The 24,630-nt window shown below is 33.9% G+C and overlaps 1 protein-coding gene across 3 annotated transcripts in view; it reads right to left on the minus strand.

The window, feature by feature from the left end:
* Nucleotides 1-24,390, minus strand: part of LOC149801965 (alpha-1-macroglobulin-like) — a 251,727-nt gene extending 227,337 nt beyond the window's left edge. For 2 of the 3 annotated variants that reach the window (XR_016420765.1, XM_089956363.1), the window contains exons 1-4: nt 24,311-24,390; nt 3,976-4,160; nt 2,109-2,288; nt 1,306-1,358 (exon numbers count right to left, since the gene is read on the minus strand). Coding sequence is in view for 2 of the 3 variants with exons in the window: in XM_089956363.1 (XP_089812489.1) it covers nt 1,306-1,358; nt 2,109-2,288; nt 3,976-4,160; nt 24,311-24,378 (486 nt within the window). In the remaining variant the exon portion in view is untranslated. Of the gene's footprint in view, nt 1-1,305; nt 1,359-2,108; nt 2,289-3,975; nt 4,161-20,896; nt 21,011-24,310 lie in introns of all 3 variants that reach the window. The other variant, XM_089956364.1, reaches the window with a different exon arrangement.
* Nucleotides 24,391-24,630: the final 240 nt, after the last annotated feature.

A 24,630-nucleotide genomic window follows, 5' to 3' on the forward strand; every position in this document is an offset into this window, starting at 1 on the left:
TGCACAGGCCCAAATCTGCCATCGCAAAGTGATACACTGGCAGATCTGAGTCTATGCGGCTTGTTAGGAGTAATCAGTAGAACAAAATTCAAAGACCCTGATCTGCTGGTGCATTATGCTATGGCACATCAGGACCTTTGTTGTTTCAGTTTGACTCAACTTATAAGCTACTAGTATATACAGTACCTATGTTAATCACCACAAATGGTAATTACTTTGGCCAAAGAGATCTGATAATGTAAACAGAACATGTACATTTGAAGTCAATTCCTCCACAGAATATCATCAATATTATAAAAATAGAATACAGATTTGACACTCAAAAAGGTGCAGACAAGAATTCCAACAGTGGAGATATTTTACACCAAAAAAGCGACTTAACTCTAGATATGCAGAGGTGCAGAGTGTAATAACAAAACCACAATCACTTTAACAGCAATTAATTAAAAGAAAGAGGTCAAGTTGTGCATTCAAGAATTATCATATAGAGCACATACATTTGGCAACAAAAGGGGCATAACTCTAAATACTAATTAGACCATGCTGACAAAATAAATGCCTTTTTTCATATCCCATAAAACATATCTGGCAAGTTTCAATACAGTTCATCATAAGATGTGTGAGAAGTTGCAAAAACATGAACACATACATGCATGCATGTGTGTACTTTCATGTATGACAATCACACAACATAAAACAACATAAAACAATGTGTACCTCCTACATTCATGGCAGGGGTCTACAAATAAATTGTATATATGACTAATGTGTTACAAGGTCGACAAAAAACAGCTTACAAAATGACAAGAGACTCATTTTATGTCCATGACTGCTGTCTTATTAGGTTGACATGAAGCAGATGACACAATGATAAAAGACTCCTTGTCCACATTGGTGTGTTACGATGTTAACAAGAAACAACTGACAAAAGACTCCCTTTGTGTCCACACCACCTTATATTTAACTAGAAAGTTCCATACTTTAAAATTGGAACAAAGTTAACATTAAATATTGCTTTAAATACAAACGTATGGACATACACAAGTATGCCAAGCTGATTCCTACACTGAGCTTTTAACAAGGATAGGCCTGACTTAAACAAGAAAGTTGAACATCACAGGCCACAACCCAATCAGAAATTGGAGGCATGGCTGGGGGTAGGTGGGGTGGAGAGAAAATGCCATGAATATATCTATATCTAACAATAACTAGTTTTCGTTAAGGAATAGTTTTTGTTTAGTTTTTACCAATTTATGCTTTCTCTGCATGTAAAATGTAAATTCCAATGCACATGATATTACTTACCAGATCTGTTAGTGGTAGAAGTCTGTAGTCCATGCGAATAATCCTAAACTTCACTGAAAAAAGTAAAAAGTTGCCATTTAAGAAAGGACTGTTTCTGCATAACTATAAATTTAAAATAAATTAAGAACAATTTAAATTATATCATCACTTTTACTTTCATCACTTTTACTGAAGCAATCCACTTCATTGATATTAAGCATTGATCTTGACTTTAAACTTTAAATACTGTATATACTTGCATAAATAAGACAGATACAACTGCAAACTTTGTAAACCCAGATCTGCCATCACATGATGTACTAGCGGATTTGGGTCTATGCAACTTATTAGGAGTAATCAATATAACATAGACCCTGATTTGCCAGCACAATATGTCAAGGAAGATCAAGGTCTATACTATTTGCAGTTGGATGAGACTTATGAGTATATACTATATTCATTCTTACTAAAATTTCAACATCCCATTTGACCAAATTTGCTGACTACATTCCCGCTCACTTTTTTCTCCTAAGATTGTCACCAAAATTTAAAGTTTATCATGAACTTTAAAGTTTGTTACCAAAATTTAATGTTAATCTGAACTTTAGTATTCGTCACCAACAGCAAATGTTTCAAATGTGAAACTGTATTTCCTCTTCTATACAGTCTTTTATTGTAACTAAAAGTTTTTAAAACTTTTAGCAATTCTCCCAATCCACAAAAATGATCACAGATAATATTTTGTCTCTTCAATAGCCACAAAAATACTTTCATCTCAAGGAAATGCTAATGCTAAATATGATTTACATCATGAAATGTCTAACCTGTCTGCCCCGGTTTATACAGAGGTTTGTCCGTCTGTATGAGTGTGATGTTCTTGAGTGTCCACACATCAACTATATCCGCACGTAAAAATAGTCTTTTTCCATCAACATGTACTGTGATTGATGCTGTGTAAAGACCTTCTTTGTCAGGGGCATCAAAGTTCTCACACTCTGTCCAATCTGAAATAAATTCTATTTTGATGCAAGTTCATCACCAATATCCAAAAATTGGATTATATGATATTTAAGGAAAATTAACACACATTGTTACATCATTTATATTCTCTGTACTTTCTGAGAAAACAATAGATTGTCTATACCTGTGTGCACTTTAATTTCACATGCTTCTATGTACGAATGTCTTTCACTGGTTAGGCCCGAAGTGGCCGAGTGGTCTAAAGGGTGTTCCGTTATGGATCACTGCCATTTAACCTCTATCTGCGTAGGTTCGAATCCATGATTCAGCCAATGTGGGTATGTGAGAAAGCTTGCCAGTAGCTTCTTGTGGGTCGGTGGGTCTTCCCAGGTTCTTCCTCAACTATTAATACTAGCCGCCATGCATAGCCTATTGTGTGCTGAAAACTGGCATTTAACCCCACAACAACAACAACATCCACTGGTTCATTTTAAGTCAAACTGCAAGAAAAAAAATTGGATACCTCTGCCTTGTAAAGTAAAATCTGTCATGTAATGTCACCTGCAGACACCGAATATAAATATTATTACATTACAATATGTGCTGATGTCTGATGGTGTGTGTGTGTGTGTGTGTGTGTGTCTGATTTGGATTTTTAAGGTAGATTTAACAATTTTTCATTCATATCACTAATATTTCTGCAGCGTATAGTGATGTCTAGCACTGGGGCATCATGCCACAGATGTGTTGTGATGTCCAACTAAGTCACATTATCCTGATACAAGGCCAACGAGTCCAAACACAAACCTCTTAATGCTGAGTGCCTAGTAAGGCATCTGTTAGTACCATTTATATAAGTCTTTGGTATGACCTGGCTAGGGTTCGAACCTGTGACCACCCACATCAAAGGCAGATGCTCCAATAATGTTGTACATTTGCATATGTCACCCTAAGCAATAAGATGTAAGGTAAACTTGATTTCTTGTTGTTTAACATAGATTTTGATATAACAAAGGTAAATTGCCTTTTAAAATGGTGAATATCCAGAAAGAGGTTACCCTCTGAGTGATTGTTTCCTGTTGGGCTAAAGCTATTGCTCTCATCTGAATTAATATACATTGATGATCGAATGCAACAGACTTGGTCAAATGCAAGAAATATTATGATCTCTGCAAAATACAAAAACAGCAAATTGGTCTTCACCCTGTATTCAAGCAAGATGACATCTGTGATAGGATAGCAGATTCACTATACTAAAGATGACATCTGTGATAAGATGGTAAATTCACTATACTAAATATGACATCTGTGATAGGAAGATGGATTCACTAAGATGACATACGTGATTGAATGGTGGATTCACTATACTAAAGATGCCATCTGTCATAGGATAGTGGATTCACTATACAAAAGATGCCATCCGTGATAGGATGGTGGATTCACTATACAATAAATGACATCTGTGATAAGATGGTGGATTCACTATACAAAAAATGACAGCTGCGATAAGATGGTGGATACACTATACTAAAGATGACAGCAGTGATAAGATGCTGGATACATTATATTAAAGATGACATCTGTGATAGGATGGTGGATTCACTATACTAATGATTACATCTGTGATAGGATGGTGGATTCACTATACTAAAATAATAGAGGGAAGTTGGTATCTATAAAACTCATTTGAAAACAACAAATATAGGCCTTAGTTCATCAAGGAAGGATTACCTGACTCTGTGCTGTTGAAGGCATAAATATGTTCCCTGGTGATGTTTCTCTGTGAGGTAAGAAACTGCAGGGACACCTGACAGTTGTAGCCAGCAGGGTTTTCACGGTCAAGGTTTCTAAGGGTCAAACAGTACTTTCCCTGGGACCCACCACGCAAGCTGCGAGGCATTATGAACAGGTACTCCCTTAAAAAAGCAGAAACTTTCTGTCAGTTTGATGGAATGTAAGTGCACAATATGGCCACGAGAAAACACGAAATGGACAAATGTTGCATGCCAAAAACACCTAGAACAGCAAAAACATGATCTATTGTATATACTTGCTTATGCAATTTGCAGACGGATCTGGGTCTCTACAGTTTGCAAGCACTAATCAGTAGAACAAACAACACAGACCCTGCATTGTTGGTGCATCATTCAATGGCTGTCAAGGTCTATGCTGTTTACAACTGGACTTAACTTGCAAGAAATACCATCAATCCTGCTTCAAAGATCCCCTCACAATATATTGCATTGCGCATCCACTTTGCGCCTTAAAGATAACCTCACAATACATTGTCTTGAACAACCATTTTGTGCCTCCAAGATCACCTTGCAATAAATTGTATTGCATATCCACTTTGTGCCTCAAAGAGAACCTCACAATAGAATGCCTCGTTTCAAAACCCACATTCCTTCTGCTAAACCTTTGTTCAAAGTATACAACTTAAGCCATTTTTGACTCATTTTACAGTCTTTTCGTTTTCTGAGAAGAATGCAAGATATCTATAATGTCGCCATTACCGTCAGCATCAACTCATAGTTAAGTTCATGCACAAGCCCATGACTTTAAAAATGGTATGGTTTTCCATAGAATTCTTGACTTGTAAAATGGTATGGTGTTCCATACAGTTCTTGACTTGTAAAATGGTATGGTGTTCCATACAGTTCTTGACTTGTAAAATGGTATGGTGTTCCATACAATTCTTGACTTGTAAAATGGTATGGTGTTCCATACAATTCTTGACTTGTAAAATGGTATGGTGTTCCATACAATTCTTGAATTTGAATACTGTAAACCTCCAAATTAACACTAATATAAGGAATGAGAAAGCAAGAAAAGATCTGCCAGAGGTGCCAAAGTTACATCTGTCTGTAACATCTAAGTTCTTAAAATTCAGTAGTCTGCCTAAAGTCCAAGTTACATCTAAAATTAAGTAGTTTGAAAATTGTTTTATTCCAACTCTTTTTTAAGTTATAAATAGTCAAACATCTAAAAACTGAGCTATAGTTTTCTATGAAAAAAGTTTTGGGAATACAGGATTTGCAACTTGTTCTATATTATACATTAGCAAATCCTTGAGTACATAACTAACCATTCCAAAGTAAGGCATTTGACACTACTGCCTCTTCTTTAACAGTTAAAAAAAGAGATTCTTCTATTTAGACATAGTTAGATCAAGGCTAGAACAAACATACTAGGCACCTCTGTTAGGATTAAAGGTAGAACAAACATACTCCATGTCCAGATGTCTACTGGGGTTAAGGCTAGAACAAAATTCCCAACAAGTTTAGGGATTTGAAAGTGGAAATCTGATGTCCTAGACCCAGACCCAAATAAACATGTTTGTCTCAATTGATAATGATCTTAATATTTAACCCACACTCATAGAGGAATATTAGCTATGTAATATGTTGTTTACAAAATAAATGTCACTGGCCAGGTACACTATGAGCTTGATTTTAGATGAGGTCAAGTACAAAATACAAATGCATATAACATAATCATATGAAAAGTTAACAAATACAAATTGAATACACAACACCATATACTGACTTCAAATACTGTATAATTAGCATGTTCACCATATTTGGCAAAATGAATGAAAACTGCACAAATAAACCCAAAAGCATCAAACCTACTGTTAGAGAGTGGCATCCCTTTTACTGAGCAAAGATTGGATAGATGAGGTGGCACTGCGCTCATCACATTATTAGACACCTATCTAACTCATGCAAGCCTCCTAAAGGGTAATCCTTGATGACAGTGAACTCCATACCAGTGTCCACTAACAGTACAGAACATTCTTGAGCAAGTGTGTCGATTTCCACCCCATGAGACAAGCATTAACGCCTGAACTGCTTGAAGAAGGATGTACCACCCAAGACAATCTCTTTAAGGGAATACAGTTTGTACATTAATTTTAATTATGTTTTAAGGACTTTAAATGTCTTACATTTAGCTGTTCTTTTATATATAATTTACAGATATTTGTAACATGTTTTATAATTTATCTATTTGCACTTGATGTTAGCATTTATTTGGAATAAAAGTCTTCCAAATTTTTTGGCAAATCATTTCCACATTTTCAAACTTGACATTTAGTTGGCACTACATGACCACTCCTGTGCTATTGGGCCATGAAACACCACTAAAATTCATACATACATCTGTATAGATAAGTATACAGCCAAACTACAAGTTTCAAAGTTTTGCTTTTTGTACAGATTGGTTATACATGACATAAAAATTCAAGTTCTGTATATACTCAAGTTTAAGTTGAGTCAAACTGAAGATAATGTTATGTCATAGCATAATATGTTTCTAGATCATGGTCTAGTTTGTTGGTTCTATTAATTAGCCCTAACAAACTGCCTAGACCAAGACCTGCTGGTGCATTATAGGATGGCAGATCTGGTCTATGGTGTTCGCAGCTGGATCCAAGCTACAAATATACATGAATATGGTAGTTGACAACTACAAAATTTATCATCCAGTTCTTTGTGAAATGGTCAGTATATACTAAAAAGTCCCTTTACCTTCAACAGATGTCTGCCCTAATTAATACATCTATTCTTATGTAAATCTGCAATGCTAATAAGAGGATCGATCTCTTAATCCACCAATTAATTACAATCATAATGTACATGGTTACATTAGTACAAAATGTTTTGTGACATAAATATAAAATAATATTTAAAGGTAATATTAGTAATTGTTATTCAGTTTTAAAAATCTTGCTGTTAAGTATATACTTTAACAAATTTTAATTCATTTAAACTTTAAGATAATGGGTATAACAAGATGTACACTATAGAGTGGTAAATCCTTACACAGAATTTCATAGCACTGATGATCTGAAAAGGGGATGGTGGTATCTATAACTAGGATCTGACAATAAAACGTTTGCAGAAATAAGTGACAAAAGACAAACATATCTGCCATTCTGCTTGTAGGAAAGCTACTCCTTCTGCCTACATTCGTGGTGTTATTGTGTAGGCTTGCGGAAACATGTACTTAGAAAAAAAGTCAGTTTTCAATCCAACCACTTTAAGAAGAATGAAAGACTGTTATGGACCATAATTGGTCCAAGTTATACTTAATTATCAAGTATGGGACACTTGTACGTAAACAAATGTCAGGTATTTCCATCTACATGACTCTACTTAATACTGAAGGAAAAATCTCCAAGAAAATGCAATTATGGAAGAATGACTGACATGAAAGTAATTACCATATATACTCGCTTATGTATCCATCTACAAACTGCACAGACTAATATCTGCTGTTGCATAATGCACCAGCAGATCTGAGCCTGTACAGTTTGCTAGCAGTAACCAGAAGAATATAGACCCTGATCTGCAGGCACATTATGCTATGGCAGATTAAGATCTATGCTGTGTGCAGTTGCACTCATCTTACGGCAAGGATATATGGTATTTTGTATAATTTTACATTTAGTGGGTCCAGACGGGAATGAAAATATAGTGGTTCACATATGTTTATACAGTAATTCATGTTTTCATTCACTTTTCATTTTGTTACTGTTTTTGGTCTATTACAAAAGTCAAGATGCAACTTCAATGAATTACTAGTATCATTACGATTATTATTATTATTATTATTTGTGTTTTATTAACAATAATTAGTCTGATAATAATTACTAGCTAATACAGGTGGATACATACTAAAAATCAGAATGATAATTGACAAGCCTCAACTGTTCTGTTTATAAACGATCCAAAATACCTATAATAGACTCTACAGCGTTTGCATGACCAGAACTCAAACAACCCTAGAGTGGAACTCTACCATTTTACATGCAGCTATCTGATCTAATGCACCTAAACCATTTTAATGATGTGTTCCCCATGCTTTCTGATGAAATGTCCTCACGTCTCCATTATCTGTACCATGCAGACCTAACCACCGCAGCTGAAAATCAAACTATTGAAGACTATAACAGGTTTTTACATGAATGATTATAACAGTTGAAATATCTGAAGAAAATCTTCCACCACATTTTTTTAGTCAAGGATTCTACCATCCGAGTTAAAGAGCTCCTTTGTTTTTCATTAGGAATAATAGTAAGATAAAATTTTACACACACCTAGTCAGTTTTTGACCAATGGGTCCAAATCGTAAAATTTCCAATGCCTCATAAACTGTGGCATATTGTTTCAATTTTGAAATTTCAAAAGTCCTATCGATTTTTGCAAACAATGACAGACTGCTCCAGGATAAATTATGAGTTACAAGTTTTTGATGTAAAGTTTGTTTCCAAAAAGGGACTTGTATCTGTCCTAAGAGATACATATGTACCACCAAGAATAGTCAATGACCATTCAAAACCAGTGAAAGTCAATACAAACTCCGTTCAATATTTACTGTTAATGCAACTTGGGTTCCAGCCCGGAATCAATAGACTCCGGCACTGAATATGCAATTGTTATTACACTGAATAGGTGATTGTCTTGCTATCCATCACCTTCAACAAAAGTTCTATATTTGTCAGCATTGACAAATTCACACAGAATCACATTTGTTCAGCTCAGAAGAATACCTTTTACACACACTGGTTATTATGGGGTATTGCTCAAGATGGCTGCCATTAATGTTTGTTCTGCCTCACCGAGTTCTAGGTTTATATTGACTGATGCCCAAGTTCAGAGTGGTCATATTACAGGTCCACAAGCCAAACATGACCTGCGGGTCATATTCTTGTGGCCTGTTCTTATACAAAAAGTCTCAGTAACAAAACCTAAGGTTTTCACCTCTCAGCCATTATGCCCCCCATGTTTATTACCTCTGCAAAATGTAAACAAAAGCAGCTCATATAACAAAACATGACCACACACTGGACCTTTCCACATGAGCATAACACTTCCTGAATACAGTCAGACAGATAAATAATCTACAAGACATCAATTAAGCAATATGCTGGGATCAAAGAGACACATGAAGGGCATCTGTGTACATGCAAAACCCAAGACATGTTCAAGAGAGCCACAAACAAGCTTTGCAACATCGAAGAAATACAAGGAAATAAAGTGTGACTCCGCTATAGTGCGCTCTGTTATAATGCGAATTCGGATATAACATGGTCGTGGCGTGGCCCCTGAAATTTCATATATATTTCTTGTGCACAAAAAAATTCTTAAAAAGTACGAAAAAAACTTAAAAAGTTGCTTATCTTTTTGGGGAAGAGATCGAGTATGAATAATACAAGACGATCGTGGCTTGGCTCGTGAAATTGTATATGTATCTTTCTTGTCCACAAAAAAGTATGTTTTTTTTCTTCTTAAAAGTAAGAAGAAAAAACGTATAAAAAGTTTATTCTGGGATTGCATAGGTCTTCGCCAATGTTGCAAACTTGGATTGTTTATCCTTATTAGCTGCAAAACATACCATGTGGCTTTTTTATTTATTGGTGACACTGTTGGCTGTTTAAACTTTTATATACAACCATTGGTTTAGAGTGCAGAAATTCAGAGGCCCCATGAAAGGAAGCTGCAAATTGGATATAAAATGCACTGAAATTTATATATTGTTACATGAACAAATTCTTTATCCATACTGACAAACCATCTAAACAGTGCATTGTTATATCATAATCCACTTATCTTGACATCTAGCATGAGTTCTGTACATTGTGAAATATCCGCTGTTTTGTTGTTGATATTTCTGGAACGGAGATCAACCAGATGAGGCATTGTCTCCTCATAATCTATCTTTCATCGGATTTTCGGCCGCTCACTAGTAATTAATATATTTACAAAGGCTGACATTTGTATGTGGATGGTAAGAAAAATCCCTCTTCTTTTCACTCAGAATTAAATCCTTCAGAACACTCACATTTTCTGTAATAATCCCTGTCATCACAACACCTGCGTCTCTATCATCCGTTGACACTTTGTTAATTTTCAAACGCTTGCGAGGTAGGCAGCATCACGCTGCTACCACAAATGTAAAAAAAAAAATAATACATCTTATTGGTTTATTCAGTAGGCAAGGAGGGACAGTAACTAGAATAGTCTGAACGATGGCCAGTTTCTTTTTAAAACTGTACCCGGATAAAATAGTTTGCTGAAATTTCAAAGGAAACAGATCACCTTTGAAGTACCGACTGTTATGAAAACATACTCAGCAAATGGAAAAAATACCAGTCTCAATCATGCAATACTTTTGATGTTGCTGTCACATTAAGAAATGGGCATTCGTTTGGTTCTCCAAAGCTGTCCTTTAGCGGTGACTTCAATAGCGCATGCACCCTTCATCAAAGAAAGCCGAGTACAGTCTTTCAGTACTAGCAAAGAAATTTTCTTCAAAAGAAGTCAGTACCAAACTTAAATAAAAGTGATGGAATTTGATGGCTTTTTGCATTTTCCAAAGTGACTGGAACATGTTAACTGTGCTGTTAAAATTTCCTTTTTGTAGGGAAAAAGTTTATGCTTATGAACGCTACCAACGGCAACTCAAAACGCAAACTTTTACCGACTTGGAACATACTTTAAAGTAAATGTGCTTCGTCATTCATTACGTGATTGTGCTATGTTTTTCCACTGAATTCAGACCAATATGACCTGTTACAAAATTAATGAATATTTTAAAGCTGTGTGTGTGCATATTTTCGATGAAATCACTTGTATTGTGGATTCAATGTATATGATGAGGTTCGCAGGTGAGTACACAGTGTTGATTCTCTATTCACACTATACATAAGACATTTATATATAAACAGGATTCACGTATATGTACCAATTCATGGTTCTCTAAATAAAGTAAACTATTTTAATATGCCTTCTCTGTTTTCACTACAGGTGTATTTCTCATTTAATATACATCAATTTAAGATGGTAACTGTGCTGACGAAGCACGTATTTTACCGCCCGCATTTATTACCCCCACCCCCACACAATATTTTGGTGGGTACAACATTTTCTTCAGCTAACTAACTTGGTTGCATATAACACGGTTCGGTATATAATGCGGTTGCGTTTTATGGCTCCCAACTACTGTGTTATAGCGGGGTCACACTGTACTGATGTAGAAAAAAAAACAATACATGCAACAAGGAGGGGAAAGAAGAAAATACAATCTAGTGTCAGATCAAGTCATAGACAGGTTGCAGAGATCAGAAAGCACATCCTCAACCATGAGCAAACTGCAGGTGATGGTAACATTAATTTAGCCAAGACAGCACAGAGAAAGCAATAGGTTAAAACTCAAGTCCTGATTACCAAAAGGCAGAAAGTCAATCAGGATGAAAGACTTTACTTACTCACCAATACTAAAAGGAATAAAAACTCATGGTTTGTGTGACATTCATGTCAGCACTCAGGGAAGAGTCAAAATTAGAAACAATTGCAGACACATTGAAAAGTATGGATTTAACCCCATACAAGACCATTGTAGTGATTGTGGGCAGCAATGTTCACTACTAGATAAACAAGTAGTTCTCTGTCTTATTTTTTCTTTTTCTAACATTACCAGTGGCAGTAATGTCAGAGAACTACTTGTTGGTCTATGGTCACTGCTTAGAGACAATGGAGGAAGATCATAAAGGCTTATTTTATTCAGTAAGGTTTACTGCAACCATGATACAAATCTGGTTGTCTGGACTACCAGTGTGTAAAGATGCTAATGTGGATATAGTCAATTTGCCTCTGTAGACCATGTACAAAAATTTTGGGCTTTTCTTCATCAATCATTTTGAGACATGTCAATCTCGATGGAGTACAATGCAAGTACTGTCACACTGACCAAATTCATCCAAATGAGAATGGTACTGAAGCTTTTCTCAAACGTATTGGCATATTAACACCTACATAAAAGACAACTCAAAGTTACTGTTTCAACTGTGGGGAAGGTCACATCACTCATCATTGTATGAATGGGAGAATACAATGCACCTCATGTGGTTAGTATAGCCATAGATTTCTGTGCTTAATATAATTAGAAACAACTTGCCAAACTTGTTGAGGTATGACTTAAATATTAAATCAAAACAGAAAAGTCAATTTGATCGGCCTATGTGAAACCCTTCTAAGCATAGGATGTACAAGATAATGAGCTATGTATAGAGGGATATGAAATTGAAAGAAAAGACAGAACACAAACTACTGATAAAGAGGGTGGGGCATAATTGAATATATATAGTCAGATTGCCTATGAATATAAAAGATCTTGAAATCAGACAGCCTGAGACTTCATTGAACAAATCAGTCTTGCCTCCTCACAGCCGACAGTAACTGATGTGTTATATGAAACTGAACTAGGGTAGCTCTAGACCAATGGCTCCCAATCCTCTGGTCAAGACCAAAATTAGGGTCCTGAAGACATACTAGACGGTCACTGAGAGTTGCCAGGATATTTTGGGGAGAATGGCAAAACCTATCAAAATGTGGAAATGGGATTGTGAGGCTCAGAGGAACTAAATTTTAGGATAGCAGCCAAAAAAGGCAGGTAACCACTTCTCTAGACCATGCGCCATCTAGAAATTATTGTGATGGGGGATTCAACATAGACTACTCAGGTTCTAAGAATGTAAGATGGCTAAGCGTGGTCAAATCTTGTGGGTTGTCTCATCTTGTTAACTCACCTACCAAGTGTCACTGAAACATCAAGTATACATGTACCACTAACTGATCATGTTTACAGTAATAAATCAGAGAATATCATCAAAGTACAGGTTCCTCCTTTATCAGTGAGTATTGTCCAATCTGGATCACAAGTAAACAGTAAGGATATAAATGATGCTACGCAAAACATTTTCTGATGTAGATGCTTCAAATTATTCAATGTTGAAAACTTATTTTTTAGCCAACTGCAGCCTGTTCAGTGTTGGAAATATAGAAAACATTGTTTGAGCACTTCCAACTGGATACTGCTCATTGAATAACATCCCCTAAAAACCAAGGCAAGGTTGATCAGAACTTGAGGCAAAGATCATCACTGAACAGACATCCAATTTACACAGAAAAACTTTGGGAGTACAAGCTGATAAGAATCAAGACCAGTGGTTCCCAAAGTGGGTGGTACTGTCCCCCCCCCCCTTTGGGGTGGTGGGATTACCAAGGTGGTGCTAATGCTGAATAATGCTTGTTACAGGGTAAAGTAGGGGGATGCTCTGAATAACCAAGGAGGCTGTGGCCCGAAGAAGAATGGGAACCACCAATCTAGACTAATCCAAGCCACTGTGAAACACATTGGCAATGTTGTAAAGTCAGGAATTTTATCTTTTACATGTAAAGCAGATAGCAAGTTATCTACCGATCAAAGATTGGAAATTATTTTACAATGCATTCATTCTTCCTCTTCTGGACAACTGCTGCATTATTTAGTAAACACAACTAATAGCAATTTGAAACTATCCACAAACTTCAAAAAAGCACAGCAAGAATTATCCTAAATTTACCATTGATACACCGTTTGAAATTCTATTCCCACAATTGAAATTTGAAAACAGATTTGTGAAGAGCAAGTCATTATTATGTTGAAAGTTAAGAAGAAGAAAAATCCCTCAATATTTGCATGGTTTGTTTGATTTTAAATCAGAAGAACAACACCAAGGACCTAAAGTGAGATTAATGATCAGTGCAGGATATCACAGTGGTCAAGCTAGACTTGAATTTGAGGGAGAAGTTACTACTCCTTTTGAGCAGAATGGGGAGAAATGATGAACCAGCATGAGGTAATTAAAATCATTTAATATATTTACAATTGATCTAAGTCATTATTCTGCTTTAATTAACGTTATTACCTACCATAAAATTTTCTCTCTCACTCTCCATTTGGTTAGCTTGACTTTTCCCATCAATCAAAGCTCTTTGAGATCACTGTATGACAAGTGAAAATCCTCTACCTTGCCTTTTCATGGATTTTTACCCATATCTTGATAAGATGGTCAACAGAGTGAACAGGGAGAGGGAGAAAGAAAGAAGATAATGGCATTTGTACATTTTCTATTTACTTAATAATAACCAATTTTTAGAACAACATAATAGGTTTAAGAAACAATAACAAAGCATTAAATTACAGTATGTGTACTTTGTAACCAAAACTTTCGTGCTGACAGGCTATTGCAACTTTGTATCATTGATTATATAAACACTGCAGATCAATCCCAAGGAAAGTGTACATACCATTACGATGAATCATATTCTTGTAGGTTACTTGGTGTAAGTATATTTTCAAGGTTTTCATCCAGCCCAAATTCTTTATCTCTCTCACTCTTAGATTTCTGCTTATTTTGTCCCTTACGCATGAGCGGGATTGGAAAAGAAAGCAGAAAGGATTGCAATGAAATTGCATACTATATTAAATTCTTTTAGAAAATGGGGATTATTGATACTTTTTATCGTTATTTTCATAAGATACATGTGATTATTGAGTAGAAATTAATCATTCAACTACAGGCCTAGAACTGGCATTACAAAGTTGCAAGAATATTTATATATGCGTATTACTGCGCCATGGCAGATCACAATTTGATAAACCAATAGTACTGGTATATCAAATTGCTTTATAACAACACTTTAAATGACATGTAATTTTAATATATATATATATACATACACAGTAAAACCTGTTATGAGAGACTTGCCCCTTCTGCCCACCAAAAGTGGTCTCTCAAGACAGGTGGTCTCTCATAAGAGGTGTGTGAAAATTGACTGGTTTTCAGGATCAATAGTTAGCATTGTTGAAAAATAAATAATACCCATACTCACTGAACATGTATCATATCCTTTATTCATAAATCTTGTTAAATATTGCATGCGTTCCTCTCAAAATATCTTTACATAATAAAGATATACATCTATCAAACAACGAGAATAAAATTTATATTTCAACATCACATTAATATGTACAAAAAATGAACAGTTGGATATGATGTATTTGTCTTATTCTATACACTTATTCACTTGTTTTTTTAAGAAATCCATTATATTTCTTTGTTGACATGTTTTACTCAGCTGTTTGGTCTGAACATGTATCTCCATTTCTGAGCAAAGAAGCAAACTTTTGGGATCACCATGTTGTAAAGCATATTCTTTAATCTCTTTTAAATGTTCTGTGACGTAGAATGTGAAATAACCTGAGGCACAATTTCACCAACAGATGACTCATTGTCACTATCACTGTCTGCAGTTGGAGAAGTACCAGATTTACTTCTCTGAAGAATATCCTTCTCCCAGTCTGGCCCTAAGAATACATTAGAAGTTTCTAGACTGTGATCCATATTGGCATATTCTTCCAATGTCATGCCATTGAGAAGAGGTTCGACAGATGGATGCACATCTTGTTTACTCTCTTCGCTCTCTGGCATTATGGCTTCAAAACTTACAGAAAAGCCACACTTGGCAAAATATCTTTCAATGGTGTATGAAGACAGAGCATCCCACACAGACTTGATCCATAAAATGGCATCTAGAACAGTGACAGTTTTAGATATTTCAGTTGCTGTACAGCACTCATCCATTTTGGAAAGAATGTGCTGCAGCAGTTTCTTCCGATAATGAATTTGGACAGTCTGAATTATCCCTGCATCACAAGGCTGTAGTTTAGATGTTGTATTTGGGGGCAGAAAGACTAGTTTTACATTGCTAAACTGACAATCTGGGTATGCACTGCAGTTGTCTAAAATAATTAAAATGTTCCGATTTTTCCTTTTCATTTTATTGTTGACAGTTACAAGCCATTTCTAAAGATGTCTAATATCATCCAAGCCTTTCTGTTGGATTCATAAGCAACACCCACAGATCTTAAATTAAATGACCTAAAACATCTTGGGTTGCGCGATTTGCCTATAATTACGGGGTCCAGTTTTTCTCCAGTTGCACTACATTCTAACAATAGTGTCAACCTCTCCTTTGCTTTCTTCCCTCCTTTGTGAACATCATCTTTCACCACTAGGGACCTGTCAGGAAGTCCTCTGTAAAAGAGTCCTGTTTCATCAGCATTAAAAATATCACATAGGTTATACCCTTCTGTGATGGTTGGTAGTCTTTTTTCTCCAGTCATCAACTGTCTGTAAATTCACAACAGCTGATTCTCCACTGAGCACACTTGCGGTGATATTGTATCTAGTTTTGAAGCTTTCCAGCCATCCGTTTGATGCAGCAAAGTCATCATAATTCAGTTCTGCTGAGACAATTATTGTCTTTTCTGAATCAGCTTTCCACTTACTGGTATGTTTTTACTCCTTGCAACACAAAACCACTCCCATACTCGCTCGTTCTGATCTCCTTAAACTGTCCGTTGTGCCATGGCATATTTCCTCTGTGCTTGTGCACCTTTCTGCCATTCGTTTCTAATGGACTCCTTGTCTTTGATTACATTTTGAACTTACGTTTTACCGATGCTTAAGCTGACTGCTATTTTGCGAGCATTCTCCCCTTTTTCATTTCTTTCAATGACATTAATCCTTTCTTCCAGTGTTAAAATTTCTCTTTTTTTCAGCGGAGGTTCTGCCATTGTTATTAGTGTTGACGTTATAAAGACTATCGGTTTTGATCAGGTTTTGGTAAATGTGGAATAAATATATATTATCTACCAATGAATGAAACCAAAAGATACTCATCAAGAAACAATACATTTATTCTGAGATGAAGTTTAAATCAACAGCATTATAGCTCGATAAACAAAGGATGCGACCATCTGCACCCAGGTAAACAGATGGTGGCTTGGTGAAACACTAACAAAAGAAATAAAAAATAATTTTTAAAAAATCCGGAAATGATTCTCACTTACTAGTATTAAAAACAATGAGCTCATTCACCCTCCAAGCATTATGGATTAACTGGAAAGTTAATGATGTACTTGAAACTACACTGAAGCCCTTTCAAGCGATTTCACACTGGGACATAAGGACTACCGGCGTTTTGTGAGTTTTCAAAAAGATAAAGAAAAAATACAAACCTCTAAATTGACTGCATATATACATCATTACTCCCTTTGATATTACTCTTACTGGCTATTCACATGACTTCGGCACTACAATGGTGGTTAGTGACATGTACTTTAGTCTGGTTTACTGCAGTTTACAAATGACACCGTACGCTGGAGCTGTAAATTTCACAAAACTGGTACTGTAGCAAGACAAATTCTTTTTAAATACTTTATTAGAGCGATCTTTACTATTTATGCAGTCTTTGTTACAAAGGATTAAATGATAGTTAGAGGTGTTTATCTCGATATATGGTTGTTCAACTACAGTGTTATTTAATGTGCACTTTGTTTGCATACTACATTTATCCCGAGCTCTAGTGTTTACAAAGGATTAAGTGAAGGTCAGTGGTGTCAATCTGTTTTGTTTTTTTGGCGATGCGGTCGTTCATAGCAGTGTCAAAATGCATATTTTGCCAAGAAATCGCGGTCGCATTCAGCAGGTGGTCGTTCATAACAGAGCGTTTATATCGTAAAATCGATCCGTGCATTACAATTGTGGTCGAAAATGACAGGTGGTCGCTCATAGCAAAGGTCGCTCAAGACAGGTTTTACTATATATATATATATATATATATATATATATATATATATATATATATATATATATATATATATAGATATATATAATTTCTAAAAGCAAATGCTTTAAAAAAATTACTTGCTCAATCTGGTGCTATTTTATGGAATGAACTCCACAAAACCATTAGATCAGAATGAATCTACATGTATTCAAATCAAATTTTTATAGTTATTTTCTTGAAGGACAGTTGTCATTTTAAATACTGAAATACATGCTCTCTTGAGCTTACTTTGTTGATGTGTGTCATATGCATTTTGTGCTTTAACAGACCTGCCAACCCCAACAAAGTCCTTGATGGAGATTTTTAACAAATTTCAGGAAGATTTAATTTATTTAAGGGAGGATTTCATCAAGGGAAAAACATGATGAACACGTTTACAAAAAAGTGAATGATTTTGAAATAAACAAGTAGTAATTCAATTCTAAAATGGTTAATTTAAGATAATAAACAACAATATATAACAGACTGAACAAAACTTAACAGTGAAACCCAGTAAAAAGTGCTTCAGCTGTGGTCACAGTTTCTTCAAGGGATGAATCCACAAGTTTGAAAAATGTGACACATCCTGGGTGTTTCTCTTTGTGCAGATGTCAAGTGCCTGTGAAATAAAGTACATGAAATTTAAAATACTGACTCAGAAACAAAAGACAACAAAATATAAATTGCATTAATTTTGCAAAACTGAACTGCATTTAATGTTTCTTACTTTTTATTAAAACTTCAGGCATAATTAAGTAATTGTTTCACTTCCCGATCTTACTATATATCTTAGGCAAGTAGATGTTCTCAGGAAAGAGCTGATAAATCTAAATTGTTACAGTACATTCTGGGGTTTATAGGCCATCCAAAAATCTGATGAACCTTGGACCCTCCCTGTACACATGCGTACTTTTTTAATAATATTAACGTGTTTAATAAAACAGTAAACCAACGCTGAATGTCTAACTGCATCAAAGAAATAAGCTGTGCAACTTGAAGAAGTTTATCTAGGGTCTGCTAAAATTCAAACGACTAACCCAGTCAAACAGGTTACGTATTATACAAATTATTATAGAGGTTTCACCAAGGGCAGATTAAGGCTCACTGGTGCCCTAAGCACTGACAAATCTTGGTGCCCCCCTCCTTTCCACGTACACCTGGGAAGATAACCCTAGGGTGCACCATGATCAAGAAACAGAACATTATGATAATTTGCACTAGTTTTATCAATTTTTTTTTACAAATCTTCATTCTGTTTTCTTTTCACCCTTTTCTCAACTTTGTGGTGCCCCCTTTGGCCCTGGTGCCCTAAGCACGTGCTTAGTCTGCTTAATGGTTATTACGCCCCTGGTTTCACCTCCCTCCCGTTTATGCGTACGTACATTTATCAGAAGACACCCCCATACGCAAGCGTATGAATTTGGTTTACCCCCCTCTCCCTCCATGCGTACGTACTAAGTGGACGGCCCCTTACGGCTAAATAATAATAATAATAATAATAACAATAATAATCATAACGAAGTCTTAGTATTTGTATTATCTGCAGAAGTGTCGATTCGATTGTCGTTTATTCAACTATACCCGATTTAACCGAATTAAGTGTATCCCAATTTAGCTAAAGATAATCATAATTTTAAAGCTAGCACTAAAATTACGATTTTCAGCATACAATTAAGGCCATAAAAATAAACATTAAGATTAAAAACTTACTTTTGTGACTGGAGATGTCGACGATAATCATCGCGCCCGCCACTGGCAACACTAAAACATGAATTGCACGTCTTGCAAAACGCTGTATGTTTATACTACCACGAGTCAAGCATGGAAATTGCAGGCTATAAGAAGCTTGGAAAGAAGTTTTATATTTGTTTGACTTTCCAACTTCAACCGAATCTCTATTTCTTTTAGACATTGTAGAAGAGATCACCAACTATACTGTATGGATTCAAGTTTGCGCGCTTTTCAAAGAACTTCCCAAACACTTCCGGTCTTACACACTACGGAATTTCCAAAACGTTTTTCTTTACACGAAACGAATTGTTCCCGATATTTTTACCGCAACGATTTTTTTTCGGGGAGAAAAAAAAAAAATGCGGGAGTGCGGGAGGTGCAATTAAAATCAGGGACTCTTCTGCAAAAAACGGGAGGGTTGGCATGTCTGCTTTAGTATATAATGTATTATTATTATTATTATTATTATTTAAAATTCCCAAATTACCATCTTCTCATAAACTGTGGCATATACTCCAAAATTCCTTTGATGTTCTCGAATTACTTATTTGTAATGATCTTAACACTATGTCAAATGAATTAAGTATACATGGTAGAGCTATACTAACAATCAAGATGATAATAGCATTATCTGTAATCCTGTGTTCAATTTAAGCAGGCAGATGACAATTTAAAGTTAAACAAAGCAGCAGCCTTTGATTTACACAAAATCTGAAATTACATATTCAGCTAAAAATGGAATATCGTGTACCTTTAACTAACAATACATGTACCTAGTTAAGTTAACTATGCTTTTATTCATGGTTTGAAAAAGCCAAGAAGTACCTAAGCTAATTACCTTTTTAAATAGTTATCCTTCTAAATCCTGTTGGTAATCTCTTATGCATTTGTTTTAATCCTTTCTTAAATATCCAAAATAGCCACAGATAATGGTAAAATTTAATTTGTAACTGGAAAATGTAAGATAATTTTTTTTCTTTATTCCATAATGTACAGTACTTTACATAGTTCAAAGCGTGCATAGCATCACTTCTTCCCAAACATAGATGCAGATTTTGTTTTATTCATTGTTTCGACCAAATTACATTCTTCCAGATAACATTTCAGATAGTTCTTAACACTGGACTAGCTATTCCATAACACAGGGGGATTCAACATAGACTAATCAGGTTCTAAGAATGTAAGATTGCTAAGCGTGGCCAAATCTTGTGGGTTGTCTCATCATGTTTAAAATTGACCTGTCATACATGTGCAATATAATAACGACAAGAGGACACTTCTCTCCTTTCTCGCGCGATCCATTTATGACTAAACTCTGTTATTTCGAGCCACCTTTCGCGTAGCGTAATAAATTTGGTACATATATTTAGCTCAGGCATTCGACTGTGTATCCTTATCAAAAGTTTGACTTACTATCATACCTTTAAGGAATGCCAAATCATTTTCCCACGGTACCGCTCGACATGTACCTGATCGCGGACGATTAACGTGCAAAAAGAACGCCCTGAATGGAACACCACCTTCTCATTGGCCAACTGAAAATAAGTTATAAATAAATACAGGACGTCATTTTCTTTTAACCAATGAGAGGACAGTATTCCATTCAGTGCTTTTAAAAAAAAATAATCATGCACGCCAACCTCGAGATAAGTATACATGTACTTTTTTTTAAATACAAGTTTGCCTAAAGGAATGCATTTAGAACTTACCTCGTGCATCTTGATATGCCTCGGAGTTGTAAGTAGGCTTATACGCGGGTCATGCACTTTTTTAGTGTTTATACCTGTTCAGTTCGGGGGTCGGTTTTTATACGCAATTAAATCATCAGCTATCCCTACTACATACAGTACCATTCTTTTAGATGTAATTGTGTTCCACCAATTATGTTTTCTTAAATCTTTGTAAGTCATTCACAAGCCTTATCACTACTTGAAAAAACATAATTTATTTTTCCAGCTATTCTCTCGAGGCTGGACTGACTATATTATGAATATATGTAGACTGAATCGACAAAATGCATAACCTATACAAGATACATTATAAACCGTGTCTCTCCTATGCTTTAAAATATATCTAATAAACGTTTTATATACAATTTTAAGTAAGACATCTAATAAACGTTTTATATACAATTTTAATTAAGACATCTAATAAACGTTTTATATACAATTTTAATTAAGACATCTAATAAACTTTTTATGTACAATTTTAATTAAGACATCTAATAAACTTTTAACATACAATTTTAATTAAGACATCGAATAAACTTTTTATGTACAATTTTAATTAAGATATCTAATAAACTTTTATGCACAATTTTAATTTAAGACATCTAATAAACGTTTTATATGCAATTTTAATTAAGACATCTAATAAAATTTTTATATACAATTTTAATCAAGACATATAATAAACTTTTTATATACAATTTTAAGTAAGACATCCAATAAACGTTTTATATACAATCTTAATTAAGACATCTAATACAATTTTTATGTTCAATTTTAATTAAGACATCTAATAAACATGTTATATACAATTTTAATTTAGACATCTAATAAACTTTTGATGTACAATTTTAATTAAGACATCTAATAAACGTTTTATATACAATTTTAATTTAGACATCTAATAAACTTTTTATGTAGAATTTTAATTAAGACATATAATAAACTTTTTATGTAGAATTTTAATTAAGACATCTAATAAACTTTTAATGTACAATTTTAATTAAGACATCTAATAAACTTTTAACATACAATTTTAATTAAGACATCTAATAAACTTTTTATGTACAATTTTAATTAAGACATATAATAAACTTTTTATGTACAATTTTAATTAAGACATCTAATAAACTTTAATATACAATTTAATTAAAACATCTAATAAACTTTTAACATACAATTTTAATTAAGATATCTAATAAACTTTTAACATACAATTTTAATTAAGATATCTAATAAATTTTTAACATACAATTTTAATTAAGATATCTAATAAACTTTTTACATAGAATTTTAATTTAGACATCTAACAAACTTTAATATACAATTGTAATTAAAACATCTAATAAACTTTTTATGTCCAATTTTAATCAAGGCACCTAAAACATTTTATGTACAATTTTAATTAAGACATCTTATAAAGGTAAATATTATATCTTGTATTACTTGTAAAGTATTAAGTTTATGATATATATTATACATTTCTAAACATATGAATTAACTCTGTATATATCTAATTTATAACATGTCTTAATGCGGTACCATATAAAACTATAGGATATCTTAACTTTAAACGAGATTTTAAACAGTTTATATGATAAATAGCACAAAATGTATCAAATATTTTTACAAATTTATTGACAGCGTATTAAGTTGACAAAATAGCTTATAAAATATACAAAATATCATCTTACACGATTTTATTCAATATCTTAGTTTATTAAAATTTGTCATAACTATATATCTTATAAACTGTTTCGGACATCTTGTATACGATTTAATTAAAACATCTTATAAAGTTTATCTGATACTTAAAATAGTTTATAAATACATCTCATAAATGTGTATGATATATTATTAAGATAAATTATAAAATAAATATCATATATATATATATATATATATATATATATATATATATATATATATATATATATATATATATATATATATATATATATATATATATATATATATATATACTTAATTTAGATATATCACACACATTTATTTTAAAATGCATCTCACAAATATATCTCACAAACTTTATATCTTAATTAAAATTGTAAGACATCTTATAGAGTTTATATATCTTACAAAGTTTATAAAATAACATATAAAATATGTAATTGATTAAGTATATATCTTATAAAACAAACAAGATATAGCCCCCAAAATATGTATCCACTTTTCCATTGACGACCCTAGCACACACACACACACACACACCAGTTTTAATTTTTTTTTTTTACCTGCCCTAATTTTAAAACCAGTGCAATAGGATCTACATTTTGTGGGTCATATTCTACTATGAGCATTTGTAACGTATCTATCTTATCAACTGTACAAGACAACTTATAAAGTATGAAATACAACTTATGTAGCTTATGAGGCATGTGGTTTTTTTAAAAATAAATACCAATTTGACTCACCATTTAGAAATGAAGCTAAATGAAAAAACATTCACTAGCTTATAAAATGTTGGAAACTTATCTTAAGTAATTTTGCTATGGAAGTCATTTCCATTGGAGCTCTATCACCACGTCATTGTTCCACAACAACTTTTCCTACCCAACTAAAGAAAAAAAGAAAATATATCCCCCAAAACGGTCTGGTTGTTGTTAGCTATGTTTATTGTTGTTTGGAGAGATTTTTACGGAGGGGGGAGGTGCGGTTTGGATGATCCCACTTTAAATTACAATAGGATTGTGTAACAGTGTTACTGCATACACTGGTGTCTACAATGCAAACAAAAATAAAAGCTGCGTACGTACTACACCTTCTACAGTACGGCTACTGCACTGACTGAAGGAACGCCAAAATACAGTATGGATGCTGTCCCTGTTTAAAGTAACGAGTAAAAGCATATATATATATATATATATATATATATATATATATATATATATATATATATATATATATATATATATATATATATATATGCTTTTACTAGTTACTTTATATATATATTAAACGCACTGTCATCGTATGTATTCTTCTCTCTATCCACAAATAATAAGGTACAAAACATTTATGAAAACGAAAATAAAAGTTACACGTGTAAATATATTTGTAGACCTACCATTTAACCTAAAGTATACTTACGATTTCACGCATGACATCCACAACAACAAAACCAGACTTGTCAAAATTGTAACTCTCCGAACCTTCATCCTTCTCGTAGCTTGAGAACTTCTCTACCAACCTCCGGTGTCATTACAATATTAATGGTAACCATCGTAGTCTTAATGATTCCGCTATAGAAAATAGTTCAACAACAATAAGTCCATTTTAAACTTTAAAAAAAAGAAGACTAAATCAACCCCATCAGATGAACACGTATTCATTGATTAAAAGAGAGCAGTTATTACAAATGAGAGTATGTCAGCATCTTCAAGTTAATAAACTATGAAACAAAGTGTCAA

The sequence above is a fragment of the Sinohyriopsis cumingii genome, chromosome 4 (genome assembly GCF_028554795.1).
Source record: "Sinohyriopsis cumingii isolate HCF-2022 chromosome 4, ASM2855479v2, whole genome shotgun sequence".
NCBI classification, from domain to species: domain Eukaryota; kingdom Metazoa; phylum Mollusca; class Bivalvia; order Unionida; family Unionidae; genus Sinohyriopsis; species Sinohyriopsis cumingii.